This window comes from Saccopteryx bilineata, chromosome 4 (assembly GCF_036850765.1).
Source record: "Saccopteryx bilineata isolate mSacBil1 chromosome 4, mSacBil1_pri_phased_curated, whole genome shotgun sequence".
NCBI classification, from domain to species: Eukaryota; Metazoa; Chordata; class Mammalia; order Chiroptera; family Emballonuridae; genus Saccopteryx; species Saccopteryx bilineata.
Window position 1 is genome coordinate 217,841,361 of NC_089493.1, and position 22,578 is coordinate 217,863,938.

At 37.2% G+C, this 22,578-nt stretch overlaps 1 protein-coding gene across 1 annotated transcript in view; it reads left to right on the plus strand.

Moving 5' to 3' along the window:
- Positions 1-22,578, plus strand: part of ADGRV1 (adhesion G protein-coupled receptor V1) — a 729,252-nt gene that overhangs the window by 219,568 nt on the left and 487,106 nt on the right. The window contains exons 54-60 of the mRNA XM_066273806.1: positions 1,879-2,134; positions 3,533-3,735; positions 7,534-7,710; positions 8,069-8,251; positions 11,438-11,617; positions 15,077-15,241; positions 18,305-18,419. Coding sequence (XP_066129903.1) covers positions 1,879-2,134; positions 3,533-3,735; positions 7,534-7,710; positions 8,069-8,251; positions 11,438-11,617; positions 15,077-15,241; positions 18,305-18,419 — 1,279 coding nt within the window. The remainder of the gene's footprint in view (positions 1-1,878; positions 2,135-3,532; positions 3,736-7,533; positions 7,711-8,068; positions 8,252-11,437; positions 11,618-15,076; positions 15,242-18,304; positions 18,420-22,578) is intronic.

Sequence of the window (22,578 nt, forward strand, 5' to 3'; positions counted from 1 at the left end):
CATATCCCCCAAACTTAGCACCCTCTGACTATCACTTGTTTTTGTCCTTACAAAATTTTTTGAAGGGCAAAGAATTAAAAAATGAAGATATCAAACAAGCACTGGTTCAATTTTTCGCATCAAAAGATAAAACATTTTTTGACCTGACCTGTGGTGGCGCAGTGGATAAAGCCTCGACCTGGAAATGCTGAGGTCGCTGGTTCGAAACCCTGGGCTTGCCTGGTCAAGGCACATATGGGAGTTGATGCTTCCAGCTCCTCCCCCCCCTTCTCTCTCTCTCTCTCTCTCTCTCTCTCTCTCTCTCCCTCTCCTCTCTAAAATGAATAAATAAAAAATTAAAAAAAAAAAAAAAAAAAAAAGATAAAACATTTTTCAAAAATGGAATATACAAGTTGCCCTCACGCTGGCAAGAAATCATTAATAAGAATGGCAATTATATTATTTAATAAAGTTTATTGACAGTAAGAAAAATTTGTATTTTGTTTTATTCCAAAACTGGACAGAACTTTCTGGTAGACCTTATATATTATATATAAATATATATTTTAAGCTTGAGAGAGACAGAGAGAGAGGGACAGACCAACTGTAAGGGAGAGAAATGAGAAGCATCAACTCGTAGTTATTGCACTTTAGTTGTTCATTGATTGCTTTCTAATACGTGCCATGACGGGAGTGTGGGGGGCTTCAGCTGAGCTACTGACCCCTTGCTCAAGCCAGTGACCTTGGGCTTCAAGCCAGCGACCTTTGGGCTCAAGCCAGCGACCATGGGGTCATGTTTATGATCCCACGCTCAAGCTGGCAACCTCGCGCTCAAGTTGGTGACATGGGGATTTCAAACCTGGGTCCTCAGAGTCCCAGGTTGACACTCTACCCACTGCGCCACTACCTGGTCAGGCTGCATAAGAATATCTTGAGTGTAGACTATATTTTGGAAGAATTATTTTATCTAAAGGTCAGTAAACTCTGTAAAGGGCTTGATAGTGAATATTTTCAACTTTAAGGATTATGTGGTCTCTTTTCCAGCTCTGTTTTTATAGCACATTTGCAGCAACAGACAATGTGTTATTGAATGAGCTTGTGTTCTAATAAAACTTTATTTATAAAAAATGAAGGCCAAAGGGCAGTGGTTTACTGACTCCTGATTATATTAATGAAACTCTTGAGTTTATATCCTCAAGTGACTTCTCAAAGTGGAGAGATGAATTTCAGCAAAATAAACCTGTAATACTAGTTTGAATAATTGTAGTTTGTGGCCATATTGCTGAAGAATAAGGCATGAAATAGGAACAATGGTAAATGACATTTAAGAAGCAGAGAGAAGTCTATTGGAAAGAACTTAATGCCATTTAGCAAATTCAGATTTGACCCCTCAGACAATGGAGACACAAAAGGAAAAGAGAGATGCTCTGATTTGTATCTCTTCCTTTTTGTTCTCTACCTCTATTTTGATTCGTTGTTAAATGATACATCTAATCAGACTTTACCCAAGGGAACTAGCTATCCTAACAAAATTTTTTGTAGAAAAAACTATTTAAACTATATGCTACCTTCTTAATGTTAGAGATTTTTATATGTGGTATCTTGGACTTAGATTCCCAGAGAGAGACTTTTTGCTCAATATTTTAATAGAATGTAGGTTTTAAGAGATGGCCATTTGGCTACATATTTTATTAGCTTAAGTTTTTGTAATAGTTTACTATTTTTTCCCTAACAACCTTCTACTTTTAATATGAAAGACATTTGATTTGTAGATATTATGTTGCTTAAATATCTCTTGTTACTTAAGTGTGGCCAATATAAAAAGAAATCTAACTTTCTGATATTCTTACTGCACAGTGACAATGAAAAAATAAATAAAATCTTTCTTTAAAATTTTAGATATCATTTTCAGAAGGCCAGGCACTGTCTACAATTACTCTGACTGTTCTTGCTGATGATGTACCAGAATTATCAGAAATTGTTACCGTAACACTCATCCATATTAGCACAGAAGGGGTTGAAGACCCATCAAAAGGTGCTACTATTGATCAGAAAAGAAGCAAGTCTTTGATAACCACTCTACCCAGTGACTCACCCTGTGGCTTGGTGGGCTGGCATGCTGAGTCTCTCTTTGTCAGAGCAGCAGAGCCTCAAGGTAAGTCCTGTTAAATATTTATCAGATTCTAGTAAGTTTCATTAGGTGATTTTCATGTGATATTTTTCAGTTTGATAGGTCATAATCCTTATTACTTTTTATTTATATTTATTGTTTTATGATAATGTAAACATTCAGTAATAATGATAGAGAAAATACTTTACTTTTTTGAGACATTATATATCATAATAGAAATGTTAATATTATAGTAATTCATTGCAGTTTTTATTTTGCTTTCTCTTTTGCACCCTTTATCTGTCCTCTTTCCTCAGATTTCTTCTCTATCAATTTTTAATAGTTACAGTAAACAAGGAGCAACACAGAGAACTGTATATGGTATTCCAGGCGTTAATTGTTAAACCTGATACAGTATTTAGAATATTTTCTCTGAAGTATAAGTAATCAGCCTGTTTTCTTTGAGCTTAGTGCTGCAATCTTTGTCTAAATAACTATTTATGTCAGTGGATAAGTGGATTTTTGTAGATAAAGGTTACTTGGCTTATTTAAATATAAGGATATATATATACAGACACACACACACACAGGTGATATGTATGTATTTAGAATATGCTATGTAAAGTTTGCAAGAAGAACATGGACATCTCAAGAACCTTTCATTTAAATAGTTGGTGGGAAAAAATGCCAAGTAATTATGCACCTGGGCCTTTATATTTCTGTATATATATGAACAAAAGCAATAGAATTAAAATAAAATGATATGTTCATTTATATATTTAACAAATATTTTTAAAGCATGTAGTAAGTACCAGAAATATGTCTGGAAACAAAGACACAGTATTTGGTTATTAGAAACTCAAAGACCAGTCAGGAAGATGGACAAGCATTTTTTTTCATTGATGTAGCAGATTAAGTTTTAAAAATCTAAGAAATTAAAGAAAAATAGGTGCTATGATATACTTGGAGCCTTGTGAAAGGCATATCACTATGAGAATAAAATTCTTATAATGATTAGTCATTAAATGATGACTTTGCTGTTTAATTTTTAATTTTTGAATAATCTTCTTAGTATTTTTAATTAGTACCTCCGCTCAGTCTGGCTGTATGCACTTTCCTGAGCTCTTTGGCTATTTCTGTTAAAGTACATGACATGGGCATGACATGTTAGAAAAGCAGAGGTGAGGGGTTAGAACTGGTATATAGTGCTGACAGTGCATAGTGATTCTCAGCACAACTTTGGGGACAAGAGTGAGCAAAGCACAAAATATTTTTTAGAAATATACATTGTTTTTGTTTTACCTCTCTTTCCTTAACTATAAAATATATATAGTATTTACCAAGGAATAAAAGGAATAGTGCAGAACATTCCACCCTAAGTGCTTGGAATAGCATGGACAGTAGATAGAGAATCTTATTTACTTGAGGCATGTCTGTTCACAGAGAACATCACCATTCTTCAGTTACAAATTGTTAGAGAGAAAGGACTACATGGAGACATTGACATTCACTTGGTAGCTGAACCCAATTTCTTACTGCCCATCAATAACCAAGCTACTGAGAATGAAGATTATGTGCTACAGGAAACAATAATAAGAATGAAAGAAAACATAAGAGAAACTTATGTTAAAGTTGCCATTTTGCCGGTAAGTTGAAGCTGTAATTAATATGATTATATATCCGATTGGAACTACTATTTTGTTTGCTGGTTAATTGTTTTAAAAAAGATGTTTTTTTGTTTGTTTGTTGTTTTTTATTTTTTTGTGGGAGAGACAGAGAGAGTCAGAGAGGGACAGATAGGAACAGACAGGAAAGGAGAGAGATGAGAAACATCAATTCTTCGTTGCGGTTCCTTAGTTGATTGATTTCTCATATGTGCCTTGACTGGGGGGCTACAGCAGACTGAGTGACCCCTTGCTCAAGCCAGCGACCTTGGGCTCAAGCTGGTGAGCCTTGCTCAAACCAGGTGAGCTCGCATTCAAGCTGGCGACCTCGGGGTCTCAAACCTGGGTCCTCCGCATCCCAGTCTGACGCTCTATCCACTGCGCCACTGCCTGGTCAGGCTGGTTAATTGTTTTAATGAATATATATAAATAAGCATGAAAATGTTTGTTTGTTCAAAATCTTAAATCTCCAAAAGTTCTTCACCCATTGCTTTGAAATTTTGATATAACTTTGCATTCAAATATACGCTCCTTTTTATATACCGGCTATTATACAGATATAGATGTCACACTTGCGACAGGTAAAAACATGCTTTTTTTTTTGAAAAACAGCGCCTATCTGTTGGACGTAAAAGCAACACACACTATACTAAATATTTTACAGTCCCACTTCAATGTTTCCCATTTATGATCCATTTACATGCAGCCAGACTGAGGATGCACAATTGTGAGCACAGCGATCACATTCTGCAGCTTCAGATCTGCTTCGTTCTCAACAGAATGAACGTGACAGGCTGAGAGTGGCTGAAAGACGTCAACGAGAAACAGCAGATCAGCATCAAACACGACTCTGTGCTCAGCAATCACGCGATTACAATCACCTTGCATTCCGGTACAACCCAGCTGATGATTATAGTTTGAGTCGGCATGATCTCATTGGCACTATGACTGAAGTGTGTCCTTATTGCAAGGTTCTGAAATTAAATGGAGAAACAAAAGGAATGTGTTGCACTGCTGGAAAAATTAAACTGCCTTAACTTGGAGAACCGCCAGAGCCATTAAAAACTTTGCTTGCGAGATATACCGCCGAATCAAAGCATTTCCTATCTAACATCCAGAAATAGAACTCATGCTTCCATATGATGTCGTTTGATGCAGAAATCGTAACAGCTCAATTCATTCCAACTTTCAAAGTGAAAGGACAAATGTATTATAAAGCCGGCTCCTTGCTTCCGTTCCCAGATGGTCAACATAAATTCCTACAAATGTATTTCATCTCTGATGGCAATGATGAATTGAATGCATGCTGTGGAATTTTTACCGGCATAAAAAGGTCCTTTGTTTCCCAACTGCAAGAGCTTCTTCACGAAAAAAACAATTTAGTGCATTTGTTCAAAACAGCAATTGACATGATGCCATCTGATACAAGATTGTTATTCATGCTGACAAAATGGCTGCTGGAGAACATGTGCGAAGATTCAATGCTCCAACTATAGACGAAGTAGCAATTGTTATAGTCAGAGATCAATTCCAACCTAGAGATATTGTTCTTCATCAGAGAAACAACCAATTGAAAAAAGTTGCAGAAACTCATCTATGCTACAATGTCCTGCAGTATCTAATCATTTTTGGGGATGGTGCCGATGGATATCACTTCAACGTTAAGATGATAAATCCAGTCAGTGGTGAAGAAACAAATATGAAATGCAGTACAATGAACTATGTATTATTCATACCAATTAATGATTCGAGAGAATGAAGACAATCACATTTTGAAATGCTGTCAATTGTTTCATCAATACATCGTAGATATGTATGCAAAAATCTAAATAGAACGTTTAATATTCATCTGATTGAATCAGACAAAGCTTCACTCTGAAGAATACGTTCATTTGCGAGATGCAGTTGTAAATGATGGTAATACAGCTAACATTGGAAGACTAACGATTTTGCCATCTTCATATACAGGCAGTCCATGTCGTATGCGTGAGTATGCTCAAGATACAATTGCATATGTTCATCACTACAGGCATCCAGACCTATTCATTACATTCACATGCAATCCAGCTTAGGACAATATACAACAGCTCTTACTTCTTGGCCAATCACCGGTGGATAGGCATGACATCACAGCACATGTTTTCAGACAGAAGCTGAAATCGCTGATGGATTTCATGGTAAAACTTGAAGTGTTTGGGTCTGTGCGCTGTAAAAAATTAATGAGCAATGTCGTAGAAGCAAGAATCTTTACAGGACCTTTTAAAGGTGATGTCCTCATTCCTCTCATTCCTATGATTCCAACGGATATGCCATTTCAATGTAAGAGATTGCAGTTCCCAATTCGATTGGCGTTTGCCATCACCATCAACAAAGCTCAGGGCCAATCTTTAGAATTGTTCACTTTAGATCTATACATGGAGTGCTTCTCACATGGACAGTTATATGTTGCGTGTTCTAGACTTGGCAAACCAGACAATCTCTATATCTGCACAAACAATGGAACAAAAAAATATTGTATACCCAAAGCATTGTAAAATTAAACATATTCGAAACATGTGCTTTCTCTCTTCTTTCTTTTCCATTGAACCAGACTGAGCCACAGCAACGCATGGCTGGGTACAGCTAGTGAATAAATAAAATGTCCAAATCAATATAATTATTTTTATTGTTGGTTTAATAGGGCATAGTTTCATTTAATGATACAAATATTTGAATCAAGATTAGTCTTCAGATGATTTAGATCTAGTTTTAGCACTCTCTCTTGTATGTATATATCTAATGGTGATACTTAAACTGAAAGTACGTATTAGTGTTATTATATAAATAAATACTGCTTTTATATGTTATAATGCTGTATGTAATATATAATAATAACTATATCATATATTATTAAATATAGTGTATAGTATTAGGATTGCTAATAATACTGTTGATGTTAGATAGTACTACTGTTGATGTTAGTAATACTGTTGATGTTAGATAGTACTACTGTTGATGTTAGTAATACTGTTGATGTTAGTAATACTGTTGATGTTAGATAGTACTACTGTTGATGTTAGGTAGTACTACTGTTGATGTTAGATAGTACTACTGTTGATGTTAGGTAGTACTACTGTTGATGTTAGATAGTACTACTGTTGATGTTAGATAGTACTGGCATGTGGAGAAGACACTGGGAAAGACAGGGCAGGGCAAAAGTTTCCCTTTCATTGTGGAGTACTTTATCTTCTGAAATTCTTTATTAACTATTCTAAAATAAAGTAACAGTCTTCAAAAATTTAATTAAAATGTAGGACTATGTGTAGATTTGCAAGTCAAGGGCTTTCTCTTTTAAAATGTGTATAGCATTTACCAATTTTTCTTAAATTTAGGAGCAGGTAATATTTATGTTAAACATATTCAATACAATATGGTCAAACAATCACATGCTTTTCAAAGTCTTCCCCTCAACAGTATGTTATACACCTGAGACTAATACTGTAAAAAAATACAATATGGTCAAAACTGCAGGATAGAATTCTAAAAATTACATATTTTACTTATTCATAAGTATAAGGGCTCTATTAAGCCATCACTAAAAAGCTTGAATATCTCCTAGGATTCTAATGTTGATAGTGGGAATGTATTGAAATATAGAAAGAAATCTTATTTTGCATTGTGATAGAGCTACCTATTCTTATGGAAGGTCGTTACTGAAAAATACCAGCTATTCAAAGCACATTCAATATATTTAAAAATAAAGCACCATCTCTCTCCCCTTACCTCCCTGCGCACCTCCAGGATGATGCTCCTGAGTTGGAGGAAGGATTTATTGTCAACCTCACTGATGTGTACCTGGTGAACTCTGACTTCTCTGCAGGACAGCCAAGTGTTCGGAGGCCTGGGATGGAGAGAGCTGAGATAATGATAGAGGAAAATGATGATCCCAGAGGAATTTTTAAGTTTCATGTTACCACAGTGAGATGAACTTTCATATATTTATAGTAATATAGAAACTCATACCTGATGATTTGGCCAGTAACACATATTTTCTGCAAAACAGGTGGCTTTGCTTGAGGATATTTATAAATACCTGTCAAAGTTTGTCTTATAGACTAATTCTTAGTTCACTTTGAGCTGGACCAAAGGATTAAGTAAATTTATTTGTACTACATTTAAATGAAGAGTTCTGAAGACCTATTGTGCATACCAAGTATAGATTTCTACTTTGAAGGGTGAAGTGTAGGAACTATAAGTACAAATAATAAATTAAGAAAGTGATGCCTTATACAAGTTACTTTTGTCTTGCATTTTATTTCTTATTCTTTACTTAAAGGATGCTGTTGGAGTTATTACTGCCTATGAGATGCCTCCACCCCTGAATGTTCTTCGAGTTCCTGTAGTCCGGCTGGCTGGAAGCTTTGGGGCAGTAAATGTTTATTGGAAAGCAACACTGGACAGTGCTGGCCTGGAAGACTTCCAGCCATCTCATGGGATTCTGGAGTTTGCAGATAAACAAGTATGACAGTGATGAACATATTAGCATTTCTGGTTGTACTTCACATATTTTATAGGAATCCATTAAATGATTGTGCAATAGTGATTGCTAAATGAATCATACTCTAAATTTCTGTTAAGCCAAACAGAAATATTGTTAGTTCATGTATAATTAATTAATGGACATAGGAAGAGAAATAGTCAAGAATCTCACCCTTTTCTGAACTTTTCCACCTGATTCTATTTTATAAAAGTTATAAAAGAGGCTAATAATTGCCTTAGAGGTGTCTATGAAAATATTTAAAAAACTGCCTGTGGTCGGCAAACTGCGGCTCTCAAGCCACATGCGGCTTTTTGGCCCCTTGAGTGTGGCTCTTCCACAAATACCATGTGCAGGCGCTACCTCGGTAAGGAATGTACCTTCCTATATAGTTTAAGGTTAAAAAATTTGGCTCTCAAAAGAAATTTCAATTGTTGTACTGTTGATATTTGGCTCTGTTGACTGAGTTTGCCGACCACTGAACTAGACTATTCCTATGAATTTTAGGTTCTCTTATTTATTTCTTAATGTATGTTAATACAGATATCTATTTAAGATTTGCACTAAAAGTTTGCATTTATTAATATTCAAAACTATTTTTTAAAAAAATATAAAAAAGACTAAACAGAGAAAAAACAGAATATTTAGAACTAGAAAAAATTGAAAGTCAATATTCAAGATTTGTGACTACTAACCTTAACAATTATATTCCACAGGATTATAAGCTTTACGAACTGGGCATTTTGTAATATGTAAGAATAAGATATCATAAAATTTTAAATCAATAAATGAAAAAGCATTAGAACAACCATGAAAGTGTTAGTAATTTCAAGGAGCAGTGTCTGTCTACATCAAGTCTGTGATTGCCTACTAATCTGCAGAGTGTATGTCAGCTTCTTAGTTGTCCACAGGGGGGCAGTAAATGCAGCTAAAACATAAGCATACAGGTCTAGATTTTCTTACACGTAAAGATCTGTTACTGTTAATATTTGAAATCATGGGGTTTTAACAGATTTAGAAATTAAAACATTTTCTACTAAAATGAGGAAAAAAACATTTTTACATTAAAAGTAGAAACAAATAAAGTGGTTTCTCACTGAAGTAGTCTTCCAGTTTCAGTTATATTATTAGTATCTTATTCTGTGCATTATATTGAAGTTTCATTATTTAGCAGCATTCTTAAGGTAATCATTATTATTAAATTTGGGATCCTATGAGGAAGGTGTTCTGTATTCCACAGTATAGATTTGAGGTGCAGACATTTTAATATGCTACCATTTTAGCATTTGATTTTATTCAGGTTTCTGCCTGTCAAGTGTGATATTCAATTTCTCACTTTTATCTGTTATTAAACTAAAGGTTTTAGGTTGATTCAAGTAGAGAACTTCATTTTCTAGGAAAATTCTGGGTCAAAGTACTGAAAGTTCCCTTTGGAACACAGAAATATTCTTAGTTTGGAGATATAGTTGGGATATTTTTTTATCACCACTAGTGAAATCACCAAGCTGGATTTTTATTTAATTATAAGTTATTTACATTAATTTCATTTATTTTTATTTTTATTTTGTTTGGTTTTGTGAGAGGCAGGGAAAGACAGGAATTGTTCCTGTATGTGCCCTGACTGGGTAATTGAACCAGCAACCTCTGTGCTTTGGGACAGTGCTCCAACCAATCGAGCTATCTGGCTAGGCCTTATTTTTTTTTATATTTATTTTTTGTATTTTTCCGAAGCCAGAATCTGGGAGGCAGTTAGATAGACTCCTGCATGCACCCCACCGAGATCCATCTGGCATGCCCACCGGGGGCAATGCTCTTCCCACCTGGGTCATTGCTCAGTTGCAACCAGAGCCATTCTAGCACCTGAGGTCTAGGCCGTGGAGCTGTCCTCAGCACCCGGGTCAACTTTGCTCCAGTGGAGTCTTGGCTGCTGGAGGGGAAGATAGAGATAGAGAGGAAGGAGAGCCTGACCTGTGGTGGCGCAGCGGATAAAGCGTCAACCTGGAAATGCTGAGGTCACCGGTTCAAAACCCTGGGCTTGCCTGGTCAAGGCACATATGGGAGTTGATGCTTCCTGCTCCTCCCCCCCCCTTCTCTATAATAAATAAATAAAATCTTAAAAAAAAAAAGAGAGGAAGGAGAGGGGGAAGGGTGGAGAAGCAGATGGATGCTTCTCCTGTGTGCCCTGCCCAGGAATCAAACCTGGGACTTCCACACGCTGGAGCCAATGCTGTACTGCTGAGCCAACTGGCCAGAGCCCCAGGGCTAAATTTTTATTGATTTTTTAGAGAGAGAAAGGAAGGGAGAGAGCAGGGAGGGGAAAAGGAGGGAGAAGGGAAGCATTTATTGTTTCACTCAGTCATGAATTTTTTGGTTGTTTTACATGTGTGTCCTGACCAGGGATCAAACCTTCAACCTTATTGTTTCAGGACAATTCTTTCAATGGACTGAGCTAACCAGCCAGGGCCACATTTAATTAAAAAGAATATTGATTGATTTTAGTGAAAGAGGAATGTGGGGGGAGAGGGGGAGAGAGAGAGAGAGAGACAGGGACAGGAACATCGATCTGTTCCTATATGTGCCTTGACTGGGGATTGAACCAGCTATCTCTGTGCTTTGGGACGATGCCTAACAAACTGAGCTATCTGGCCAGGGCAGTTGTTTACATTTAATTTAAGAACAACAAATTTGGGTTTTCTTTCTATCTTTCTTTTTTTTCTTCTACTTTTAAGAACAGTATTTGGAACCAAAATGAATTATTCTAATTGTAGAACAAAATAAAAATATCTATGGTACCATTTTATATCATGTAATGTTAATACTAAGTATAAAAACATTTATGTTTGTGCTACATGGCATCTTAAATAGTATCTATAAGCACTATATTTTATTACATATAAAATTTCTTGTATTGAAAATAAAAGACTAAATTTCTGACTTTGAAATACAATACACAAAGACACGCACACCCACATATGACTTTAAAATAGCATTATGAATGTAATAGGCAAAAAATTCTGCATTTTTCTTTTGTACTATGTTTCTAAATTTCAACTTAAAAATAAATTGTATATGTTCAGAAATTGCTATTATATTATATCCTCCTTCCCTCTATCCCTCCCTTCCTCCTTCTCCTTCTCCCTTTTGTCTTTCTTTCCTTTTCTTTTGTAGGTTATTGCCATGATAGAAATTACCATAATTGATGATGCTGAATTTGAACTTGTGGAGACTTTCAGTATTTCCTTAATCAGTGTGACTGGAGGTGGCAGACTTGGTGACGATGTTGTTGTAACTGCTGTTATCCCACAAAACGATTCTCCATTTGGAGTATTTGGATTTGAAGAAAAGACTGTAAGTTAAATATATTTGACAGGGGGGCTCCCATAGGCTATTTTTTCATGTAATTTTTAGTAGAAAGATGTCTTTTATTTATTTTTTAAATATCTGTATAACCCTTCCTTGTCTTTCGCTTTTCAAGGGTCTTTTGAGTTGGCTATTAAGTTACTGGCAAATCATTCAATCTGTGCAATTTGATAGTAATGAGAACTCTGACATTAGACAATTACAAAGGGGCCCAGATTCCTACTTATTGAGTGTAATAGACAAGATGTACTTTCTCTGTCCATAAATTTGCTCTCTGCCTCCCCTGTTGCCAGCCCACCATCCTGGTCATAAGGCCAGACTCTGTCATGTGCCTGGTGTGACATCCCGGGATGGACTTAGTTGGGGATGTCTTTATATTACCTTGCCTTCTGGGACTTTGTCTTGACTTATATTGAACAAGACTCCAGAGTCATCCACACTCATGTGTTTTGCTATATTTTTTTCTTCTTCTACTCTCTTATTTCTCTTTGGCTGTCTACTTCCAAGATCTGGAAATGGGAACCCAATTATTATTGATTCAAAGACTGAGAGAGAAAAATGCTTAACCAATCATTTGTGCAGCCAGGTTTAGTGACTACCAAAATATCTGTACATCTTAAATATAAAATTAAGTGCTATAAACCAGATCATAATTATTATTACAAGATGATTATGTCATAATTATGACTTTACCTTTCAAAGAAAATTCTAAGATGAAATAATCAAAATATTTAGATGATTCCAGGATACACAATAACTTTTCTGGCTTCATAAATCACTGTTCCCTTTATTTGATCATTTATAGGTAGTCAGTAATTCACTATTGATCACAATAAATAGTAAAAGATTGTTTTGATGCTCATTGCCATCACTGTTCTGTGGATGCAGTGCTGGATTTACACCGTGCCTGTCAGTGCTAGGTGTCCCAGGTGCTTCAGATTTTAAATGTACCCTAATAATTGTCTAATGATTTGATCACTGAAATTTTACCTTCATAAGAAAATGCAAACTATATGAGGCACATAACATAACGTATTTTTTTGCTCCATAAGACGCACCTACCCATAAGATCATAAGGGTTTTAAGGAGGAAAATAAGAAAAAAAATGTTCTGAACCAAATGGTGTGTTAAAATATTTAATAAAATACTGTATTTTTCGCTCCATAAGATGCATGGGCATTTTCCCCTCCACTTTTTGGGGGAAAGTGCGTCTTATGGAGCGAAAAATACAGTATATACTTCTGCTGTAACCTAGTGAGATCCCTCCTCCTCAGGAGAGGAGTGAGAGGAAGGAAGTGTAAGGAGCTGCAGGTCCATGAGAGAGGAGCACTGACTCCCCAGACAACATAAAAAGTCTGGGAAAATACAAAAACGTAAAAAGAAAAGAGTAACATTATCCACAGTGTTATTACTGAGATAGACATCACTAACATTTTGTTGTATTTCTATCTAAGCTTTTATTGTGTATATACAAAGAAATAATTTTAATACATATGAATATGTAATTTAATTTTTATAAAATGTCTCCATTCGCTTCTAAATTTAGATAAAAGGTTTAGGGTTCGGTAATCAAACCTCCAGGTGGTGAAATTTTATAATAATAATGTTTTGCTTTCAACTTTGTCATAGTTTTGGACTTAGATACTGGACGGCTTATTTACATGCTTCTCTCACTGTTAGGGGAAATGAAGAGTTATGCTACTAATCATAAGTACTTTTTATTTATTCATTTTTATCTTAACTACTTTAGTGTATAATCTTTAGTGCATCCTTGATCTGGGATCTTATAACTTACAGTAGTACCCTCAAAATTTCCAATTGGTCTTAGAGTCTAAAAGTAAGAGTTGGGTCGCCCAAATCCTGCTGAGTTCTCCCTCATAACTCTTGTGAGAAGTGAATGAGTTGATATACATGAAGCACTTCTCGCTGGGCCATACACTCAGTAGGTGTCAATTGCTGTTTTTATTGTCACTGGTGTTAGTATTAGCTGTTACCAACCCTTTATAGCTACTTTCCTCTTATCATATCTTTCTTACTGCCAAAGGCTCCTGATAACATGGAGTTTATCTTTTAACTTGTATCTGAGATATACAATATTGGGCACAGAGTGCACATTCTGTTAGCTTTATTTGATGATACAGATTAGATTCAGCACTGAGAACACTGAAAAAAGGTTGTTGACATAAACCTGTCACAATTACTAAGCTGCTCGTGAGGACACTGTGCCAGGTATACTGAAGCAATTTGGAATAGAGGCTCAAGGAAATCTGGTTAAAACCCTAGCTAAAGTGTTTGTTATCTATGAAAACAAAAAGGACTTATATGTGCAGTTTTTTTGTCATGAATTTTTCTTTCTCACTTATCTAATATTTCTGGCCTCTGAAGAGTGGTATGAATAGCACTGGGTATGGAGTCAAACCTCTCAACTAAATTCCAGGCTCCTCTTCTCCAAATATCTGAATACATAGCTGGTCCTCAGATTTCTGTGAGCCTTCAATAAGTTGAAGTATGTGCAAGAACTGACATATCTAGAAACTCAATAAATATCAGTTGGCCCCAAATCTCTACCCTTGACACCAATGGAAAATCTTATGGGAAAACCAAACCAAGATTCAAGTATACATTAGTTAAGTGTCTAGCTATCTTGAAAATGGAAAGCATTGTGTTATGTGTTTTATTTATGTGACAGGTGGATAGGATAAGCTCATTTGGACTTTACTTCACAGAGTCAATATATGTAATTCAGTTTAATCAGGTCTCTTAATAAGGCTATTGTATAGAAGATAAAGAGTGTATGTAAATCAATATACTGAATTTCCTTCTCTCTTTATGTTGTGATAATAAAATCTCTTTTAAATTTATACTTACTAAAGTTGGCAAACTGCACATAATTTAGAGGGCAGTTTAAGTCTTTATTATGTAGGGTGTCTGACTGTCATAAAAAGAACCCCAAAATCTTCATCAACAAAATATTTCTTTTTATTATTTCTTCTTCCTGCAAATGTTTTACATTAGTGTTTCTATTTGGGGTCTTATAGACAGACAACTCTTCTCACCTGGTGTCTTGTGCACCAGACTGTTTCCATCTTGTGACACTGTCCCCTTTTGGATCCTGGGAATCCCCGCAAGTGGAGAAAAAGAATATATGGAGGATTGTGTGAGAAGTTGATGGCCAGACTGTTAGTAACATGTTACTTTTATCTGCCTACTTTTGGTCAGATTTCAGCCACATGGCCCACCTAACGACAGGAGTGGCTAAGAAATTCCAGGGGCCGACTGTCTAAAACAGAGAGGAAGTGAGGTTTGGTGAAGGCCCTTTTCTGCCATGTGATTGTAACATAGAGTTCCATATTTAAAAATTGCAGTCATTATAAATGGCAATAAGCTTCTTTTTCTTTTTCCTATTTCTTTTTTTTAAAACCTTAGTGGAATTTTTATTTCTTTCAGGTAATGGTTGATGAGTCTCTTTTGTCTGATGACCCTGATTCGTATGTGACACTGACAGTTGTCCGGTCCCCGGGAGGAAAAGGAGCTGTCCGACTTCAGTGGACTGTAGATGAGGTGGCTAAAGATGATCTCAGTCCTTTGAATGGGACACTTCATTTTGATGAGGTATAGTCAGCATCAGGACTCCTGTAATGTTTCTCTAATTTTTTCTTCATTTTCTTTTCCATAGTCTTACTTAAGAATTTTTATGATAGTATGCACTATATCTGAACTTTCTTTGAAATTATTTGCACTGTGGGAGAAAATCCCTCTCTCTCTCTCACACACACCCCCCTAAATGTCTGGAATCAAATATAGTTCAGACACTGCCTCCATCCCACCATCAAAACTACTCTTCTATCCACATTTTCTCTCCTGATTGATGGCAAAATAAGTCAACCAAACTGTCTCTTTGGGTATTCTCCCCATCTGACTCATTCTGTTACTCTTGCATAGATTTGATCACTCAATCTTGCCAGTTTTCCCTTTTAAATACCCTATCTCACTGCTTCCACTTCTCTGTCATGTCTGTGACAGTGCATGCCTCCGTCATCTTTCATTAGGTGGGGTCTTTAACTTATAATCCTATTCCAAATCTTTTCCCTTTTCTGTTTATTACTTGTGTTGCTGATAGGTTATCATAATTCTCTGAGTTATGTCATGTTATGCCACCTCCTGCTCAAAACAGTTCAGGGACTTTCCCTTACCTGCGGAAATGCAAGCGCTGTACACAGTACACAACAGAGCTTCACGAGGGCCTGCTGGCTGTACCTTCCACCTTGCTTTAGAAGCATGGCTGCATATATCTTTCCTAAATTAATAAAGATGAAATAAGAAGGAAATTAGTTAAAAACCAGAAAAATAGAACTGATGAAAATGTTTTTAGAACCCTCACAAAATAAAAATAGAAAAAAAGGAAATAACTACTAAAAGAGAGATAATATGGCAAATTGTAAGATACATCTTTATGCAAATCTAAGCTAATAATTGCAAAAACCCATATGAAATTGGCTCTGGCAGATATTTAGTAGACATAGAAAGTCTAAACAGATGAATTTTCACAAATCAAAGAGGAATAAAAGTTAAATAAGGGAGTAGAAGCTCCGCAGATGGTTCCCGAAGGAATTCAACCAAGTATTTAAAGATCAGGTAATCCCAGAGCTACCTGGTTTATGTCTAATTTTTAGTAGTCTGCTGACCTTTCTTTAGAGCTTCCAGCACCAAGCAGCATAGAAACAAGTATTTATTTCAGTTTCCTGGTGGTTGGTTAAGGAATTAATCAGCGTGCCTTCTGGCACTTCTTTTGCCACTTAACATTCTGCCACCATTCTTGACTGTTGGTTGGTTATTCCAGTGACATTAATGATTTCAAGCCAGATGTTGCAGATGTTTCATCCAGATTCTGATAGATAATGACTCAAGGAACATCTAGGTTTTATGACCTAGCCATGATCTGAAAACTTCTCATCTGGAATGAACAGGATTTAGAAATTACTTTCAAATTCCTATAAAAATTTTCCTCAGTGATAATAAGCAATAATTTCTAGTTACCAGAGTCTCATTGTTAGATCTACTCTCCAGATGACTAGAAAGATTTTCTGGTTTTCATCATGACATCCACATCCAAATGTCACATGTCTGATATTTTCTCCCAAGGAATAAAACCATCCCTTTCCAGAGTACTACATCAAGAGAGGTCATGCGTAGGTCATTCTGGATTTGACTTGCTCCATCTAGTTTTTTGGTCACAAACCTGGTGTGTTTCCTGCACAACTGCCTAACAGTTTCACTGTTTTTGTACAACCAGCTTTGACATAGACATGTCTCCATTCTAAGGGATGATTTTGTAGCTAAGACATAAAATCAGAGCCTTTAATTCAAAATATGCAGTACATATAAGGGATGTGAGTGATTCATTGCATCCTGTATATTACAGATTTTTTCATGAGTACATTTAATAAGACCTGTGGCAGGAAGTAGACGTTTTTCTAGAAACTCTGTTACAAAGTTCTTTTTTTTTAAAGTACAGATACTATAAAATAGAAATGAGGACAGCTTGAATCAGAATATTAATCTCAGACAAAAAATACAGTTACAGAGCCTGACCAGGCGTTGGCGCAGTGGATTGATTGTCATCCTGGGATGCAGAGGACACAAGTTTGCAACCACAGGTCTCTGGCTTGAGTGTGGACTCACCAGCTGGAGCACGGAGTCTCTGTTTTGAGTGGAGCAAAGATTGCTGGCTTAAAGCCCAAGGTCATTGGTTGAGCCCAGGATTTCTTGCTTGAGCAAGGGGTCATTGGTTCAGCTGGAACCCCCCCAATCAAGGCACATATGAGAAAGCAATCAATGAACAACTAAGGCGCTGCAACAAAGAATTGAGGCTTCTCATTTCCTTCCTGTCTGTCTGTCTCTATCTGTCCCTCTCTCCGTCTCTCTCTCTCCCTCACCAAAATAAATACAATTACAGAACTAAGATATACATAAGAAGGAACAAACAGTGGAATTCAAAGTGCTGAAAATTAATCAGTGATAATAAGATAATGGAGTTGTTTTATCAGCATACAGAGAAAATGGTAAAAAGGGTAAAGATAAAAACGATACCTGTCATGGTTATGTCTCAGAGTATTAATTTAGTTGTCCTCAATATATTTCCTCTCCTTCATTCCTCCTCTTCCAGCCTTCATTGAAAATTTAACAGATGTTCCAAAAAATTACTGAGCTAAGTGTAAGACAAGAGAGGAAGGGAATAATAGTGAGCACTCCTTAGATCAGCACCTGGGGAAGGAGGACCAGGAAGCAGGAGTGAGTAGAGGGCAGAGTGAAAGTGTGCCGTGGAAAGATAGCCGGTACCAGTGCAACTTCTGTCTGTTTTCATCGTTCTTTGACTATTTAGCTCTCTTTAAGGAATTAGACTTCCAACAATGGAAAATTTTCAGTAAATTTAGAAGTTGTGTCCAATTATTTTCCTCCTTTTTTGCTGTTAAGAATCTGAATAGCATTCTTAATGTTATGATCAGACTAATGTTTATATAGTAATTCTCTTTAGAAGCAACCCAGAATTCTGGAGGACAAAAAGGACATTCTTTAAAAAATGCATATGGATAAAAACATTATCCCGCTAATGAGAATTTTCAGAAGTACCGTCAGTCACTGTGGAGAATTTATTCTTCCTGTCGTTTGATGCAGACCGAGTCCCAGAAGACCATTGTGTTGCACACACTTCAGGACACGGTGCTGGAGGACCGGCGCTTCACCATCCAGCTGAGAGCACTTGATGAGGCAGAAATATCTCCTGTGAAAGGTAAGAGAGATTCGTATTTTTTGGAAATTAAAAAGAGATTCTCAGTAAAATATAATCAAATAATCATAGTACTAAAATAGGTAAAATTAGGTTTTTTACTTCCTAAAATGTTTGTTAAAATATAAAGATGCCATTGTCCACCTATGTATTATAGCTCAAGAATTTTTGAAACTAAAATTGTAATACCTAGGGTTAGTAAGGTCATATGTCAAAGATTTCAAACAATTTAACTGTGATTTTTTAAAAATAAAGTTATTTTTGCCCTGGCCGGTTGGCTCAGCGGTAGAGCGTCGGCCTAGCGTGCGGAGGACCCGGGTTCGATTCCCGGGCAGGGCACACAGGAGAAGCGCCCATTTGCTTCTCCACCCCTCCGCAGCGCTTTCCTCTCTGTCTCTCTCTTCCCCTCCTGCAGCCAAGGCTCCATTGGAGCAAAGATGGCCCGGGCGCTGGGGATGGCTCTGTGGCCTCTGCCCCAGGCGCTAGAGTGGCTCTGGTCACAACATGGCGACGCCCAGGATGGGCAGAGCATCGCCCCCTGGTGGGCAGAGCGTCGCTCCTGGTGGGCGTGCCGGGTGGATCCCGGTCGGGCGCATGCGGGAGTCTGTCTGACTGTCTCTCCCTGTTTCCAGCTTCAGAAAAATGAAGAGAAAAAAATAAAATAAAATAAAGTTATTTTTGCAGTGTTTATAAAATAAAATACAGGAGCTTCCTAAATGATCCATTTAACCAATGGAGACTGGTTAAATATCACAGAATATTACACAACTATTCAAAAGAATTCACAAAAGGCCTTAATTACATTAAAAATTAAGAGCACATGTAGTATAAAAATTAAGAGCACTTAATTACATGTATAATTGTTATGTTAATAAAGCAGGCTTCAAAACATGTTCATTGTAATTTCATATTTCTCATGTGCAGATCATAAATATGTTTGAAATTATTTACATGGAATTGTTTAAAAATTTTAAATTTTATTTAGAAAATTAACACTGGGACATTGATCAATAAGAGTACATAAGTTTCAAGTAAACATTTCTATAGCGTTTAACTGTTGATTATGTTGTATACCCATCACCCAAAGTCAGATTATTTTCTGTCACTTTATATTTGTCCCTCTTAATATTTTCCCTCCACCCCCTCCTCTATCCCCCTCCCCCACATACTCTTCCCCCTTGGAACCACTTTACTTTTATTCATGTCCATGAGTCTCAAGTTTTATATCCCATCTATGTGTGAAATCATACAGTTCTTAGTTTTTTTCTGATTTACTTATTTCACTCGGTATAATGTTCTCAAGGTCCATCCATGTTGTTGTAAATGATCCAATGTCATCATTTCTTATGGCTGAGTAGTATCCCATTGTATTTATGTACCATACCTTCTTTATCCAATCCTCTATATAGGGACACTTCAGTTGTTTCCATGTCTTGGCCACTGTGAATAATGCCGTGATGAACATGGGACTGTATGTGTCTTTATGTACCAGTGTTTTTGAGTTATGGGGGTAGATACCCAGTAGAAGGATTGCTGGGTCATATGGTAGTTCTATTCTTAATTTTTGAGGAACCACCATATTTTCTTCCATAATGGTTATACTAATACGCATTTCCACCAGCAGTGAATGAGGGTTCCTATCTCTCCACAGCCTCTCCAACACTTGTTATTACTTGTCTTATTGAAACTCGCCAATTTAACAGGCGTGAGGTAGTATTTCATTGTAGTTTTGATTTGCATCTCTCTAATAGCTGATGAAGATGAGCATCTTTTCATACATCTATTGGCCTTTGGTATGTCCTCTTGGGAGAAGTATCTGTTCAGACCCTCTCCTCATTTTACTTTTTTCCATGACAGAGACAGAGAGAGACAGAGAGAGGGACAGACAGGAAGGGAGAGAGATAAAAAGCATAAATTCTTTGCCATGGCACTTTTATTTTTCATTAATTGCTTTCTCATATGTGCCTTGACCAGGGGGCCATAGCAGAGCAAGGGACCTCTTGCTCAAGCCAGCGAACTTTGAGTTCAAGCCAGTGACCTCGCACTTAAGCCAGTGAACCCACGCTCAAGCTGGTGAGCCCGTGCTCAAGCCAGATGAGCCCACTCTCAAGCTGGCGACCTCGGGGTTTCAAACTTGGGTACCCTGTGCCTCAGTACAATGCTCTGTCCACTGCAACACCTGCTGGTCAGGCCTCTCCCCATTTTTAATTTTTTAATTTTTTATTTCATTCATTTTTAGAGAGGAGAGAGAGAGACAGAGACAGAGACAGAGAGAGGAGAGAGAGACAGAGAGATAGAAGGGAGGAGGAGCTGGAAGCATCAACTCCCATATGTGCCTTGACCAGGCAAACCAGGGTTTCGAACCGGCGACCTCAGCATTTCCAGGTTGATGGTTTGTTTTTTTTTTTTGTATTTTTCTGAAGCTGGAAACGGGGAGAGACAGACAGACTCCCGCATGTGCCTGACCGGGATCCACCCGGCACGCCCACCAGGGGCGACGCTCTGCCCACCAGGGGGCAAAGCTCTGCCCCTCCAGGACATCGCTCTGCTGCGACCAGAGCCACTCTAGCGCCTGGGGCAGAGGCCAAGGAGCCATCCCCAGCACCCGGGCCATCTTTGCTCCAATGGAGCCTTGGCTGCGGGAGGGGAAGAGAGAGACAGAGAGGAAGGAGAAGGGGTGGAGAAGCAAATGGGCGCTTCTCCTATGTGTCCTGGCCGGGAATCGAACCTGGGTCCCCCGTATGCCAGGCTGACGCTCTACTGCTGAGCCAACCGGCCAGGGCTCCAGGTTGACGCTTTATCCACTGCACCACCACAGGTCAGGCAGGCCTCTCCCCATTTTTAAATTGGATTGTTTGCTTGTTTGTTGCTGAGCTTTGTGAATTCTTCATATATTTTGGATATTAATTCTATATCAGAGCTCTTGTTTGCAAATATTTTCTCCCATTTAGTTGGCTGCCTGTTTGTTGTCAGTTTCTTTTGCTGTGCAGAAGCTTTTTAGATTGGTATAGCCTCTTTCATTTATTTTTACCTTTACTTCCTTTGCCTTTGCAGTCAAATTCATAAATTGTTCTCTATGGCCAAAGTCTACAAGTTTAGTACCTATGATTTCTCTTATGTAATTTATTGTTTTGGATCTTATATTTAGGTCTTTGATCCATTTTGAATTAATTTTTGTGCAGGAGGACAAACTATAGTCAAGTTTCATTCTTTTGCATGCGACTTTTCAATTTTCCCAGCACCATTTATTGAAGAGGCTTTCTTTTCTCCATTGTGTGCTTTTGGCTACCTTGTCGAAGATGATTTGTCCATACGTATGTTGTTTTTTTTCTAGGCCCTCTTCTTTGGTCTGTATGTCTGCTTTTCTGCCAGTATCATGCTGTTTTGATTATTGTGTCAGTTATGTTTGTTTAGTGGTTTTCCATACTTCTTTCCCATGTTTCTTCTTTTTATAAGCTGTGTGTTCAGTAGTGGCTGTTTTTGTGGGTGGTTACCATTAGGTTATTAAAAGAAAAATGTTCATATGTACAAGAGTCCTTTGTCATATGAGTGCTTCTGCACTTCATCCTCCTTTGCCACTGCAGATCTTTATTCTCTCCCCTTTTATGTTATTGTAGTCACAGATTATTCTTATTTTTTATTGTGACCTTGTTGTAGTTTGTTTTGTTCTTTGTATCTGGTCGAATAAACCCCTTGAGGACGTTATTCTACAGTGGGTGTTTTCTGGTGATAAATTCCTTCAGCTTCTGTATGTCTATAAAAGTTTTTATTTCTTCTTCATATTTGAAGGATAGTTTTGATGGATATAGTATTCTTGGCTGGTAATTCCTCTCTTTTAGTATTTTGAATATTGGGTCCACTCTCTTCTAGCTTGTATAGTTTCTGCTGAGAAGTCTGATGATACCCTGATGGGCTTTCCTGTATATGTTATGTTCTTCTTTTCCCTAGCTGTCTTGAGGATTATTTCTTTGTCATTGATTTTTGACAATTTGATTTGATTACAGTGTGGCTTAGAGTAGGTCTGTTTGGGTTGCAATAACTTGGCGTTCTGTTTGCTTCTTGGATTTGAGGCTCTAACCTTTTCCAGAGGCTTGGGAAGTTCTCATCAATTATTTGTTCGAATAGGCTCTCCATTCCCTTCTCCCTCTCTTCTTCTGATACA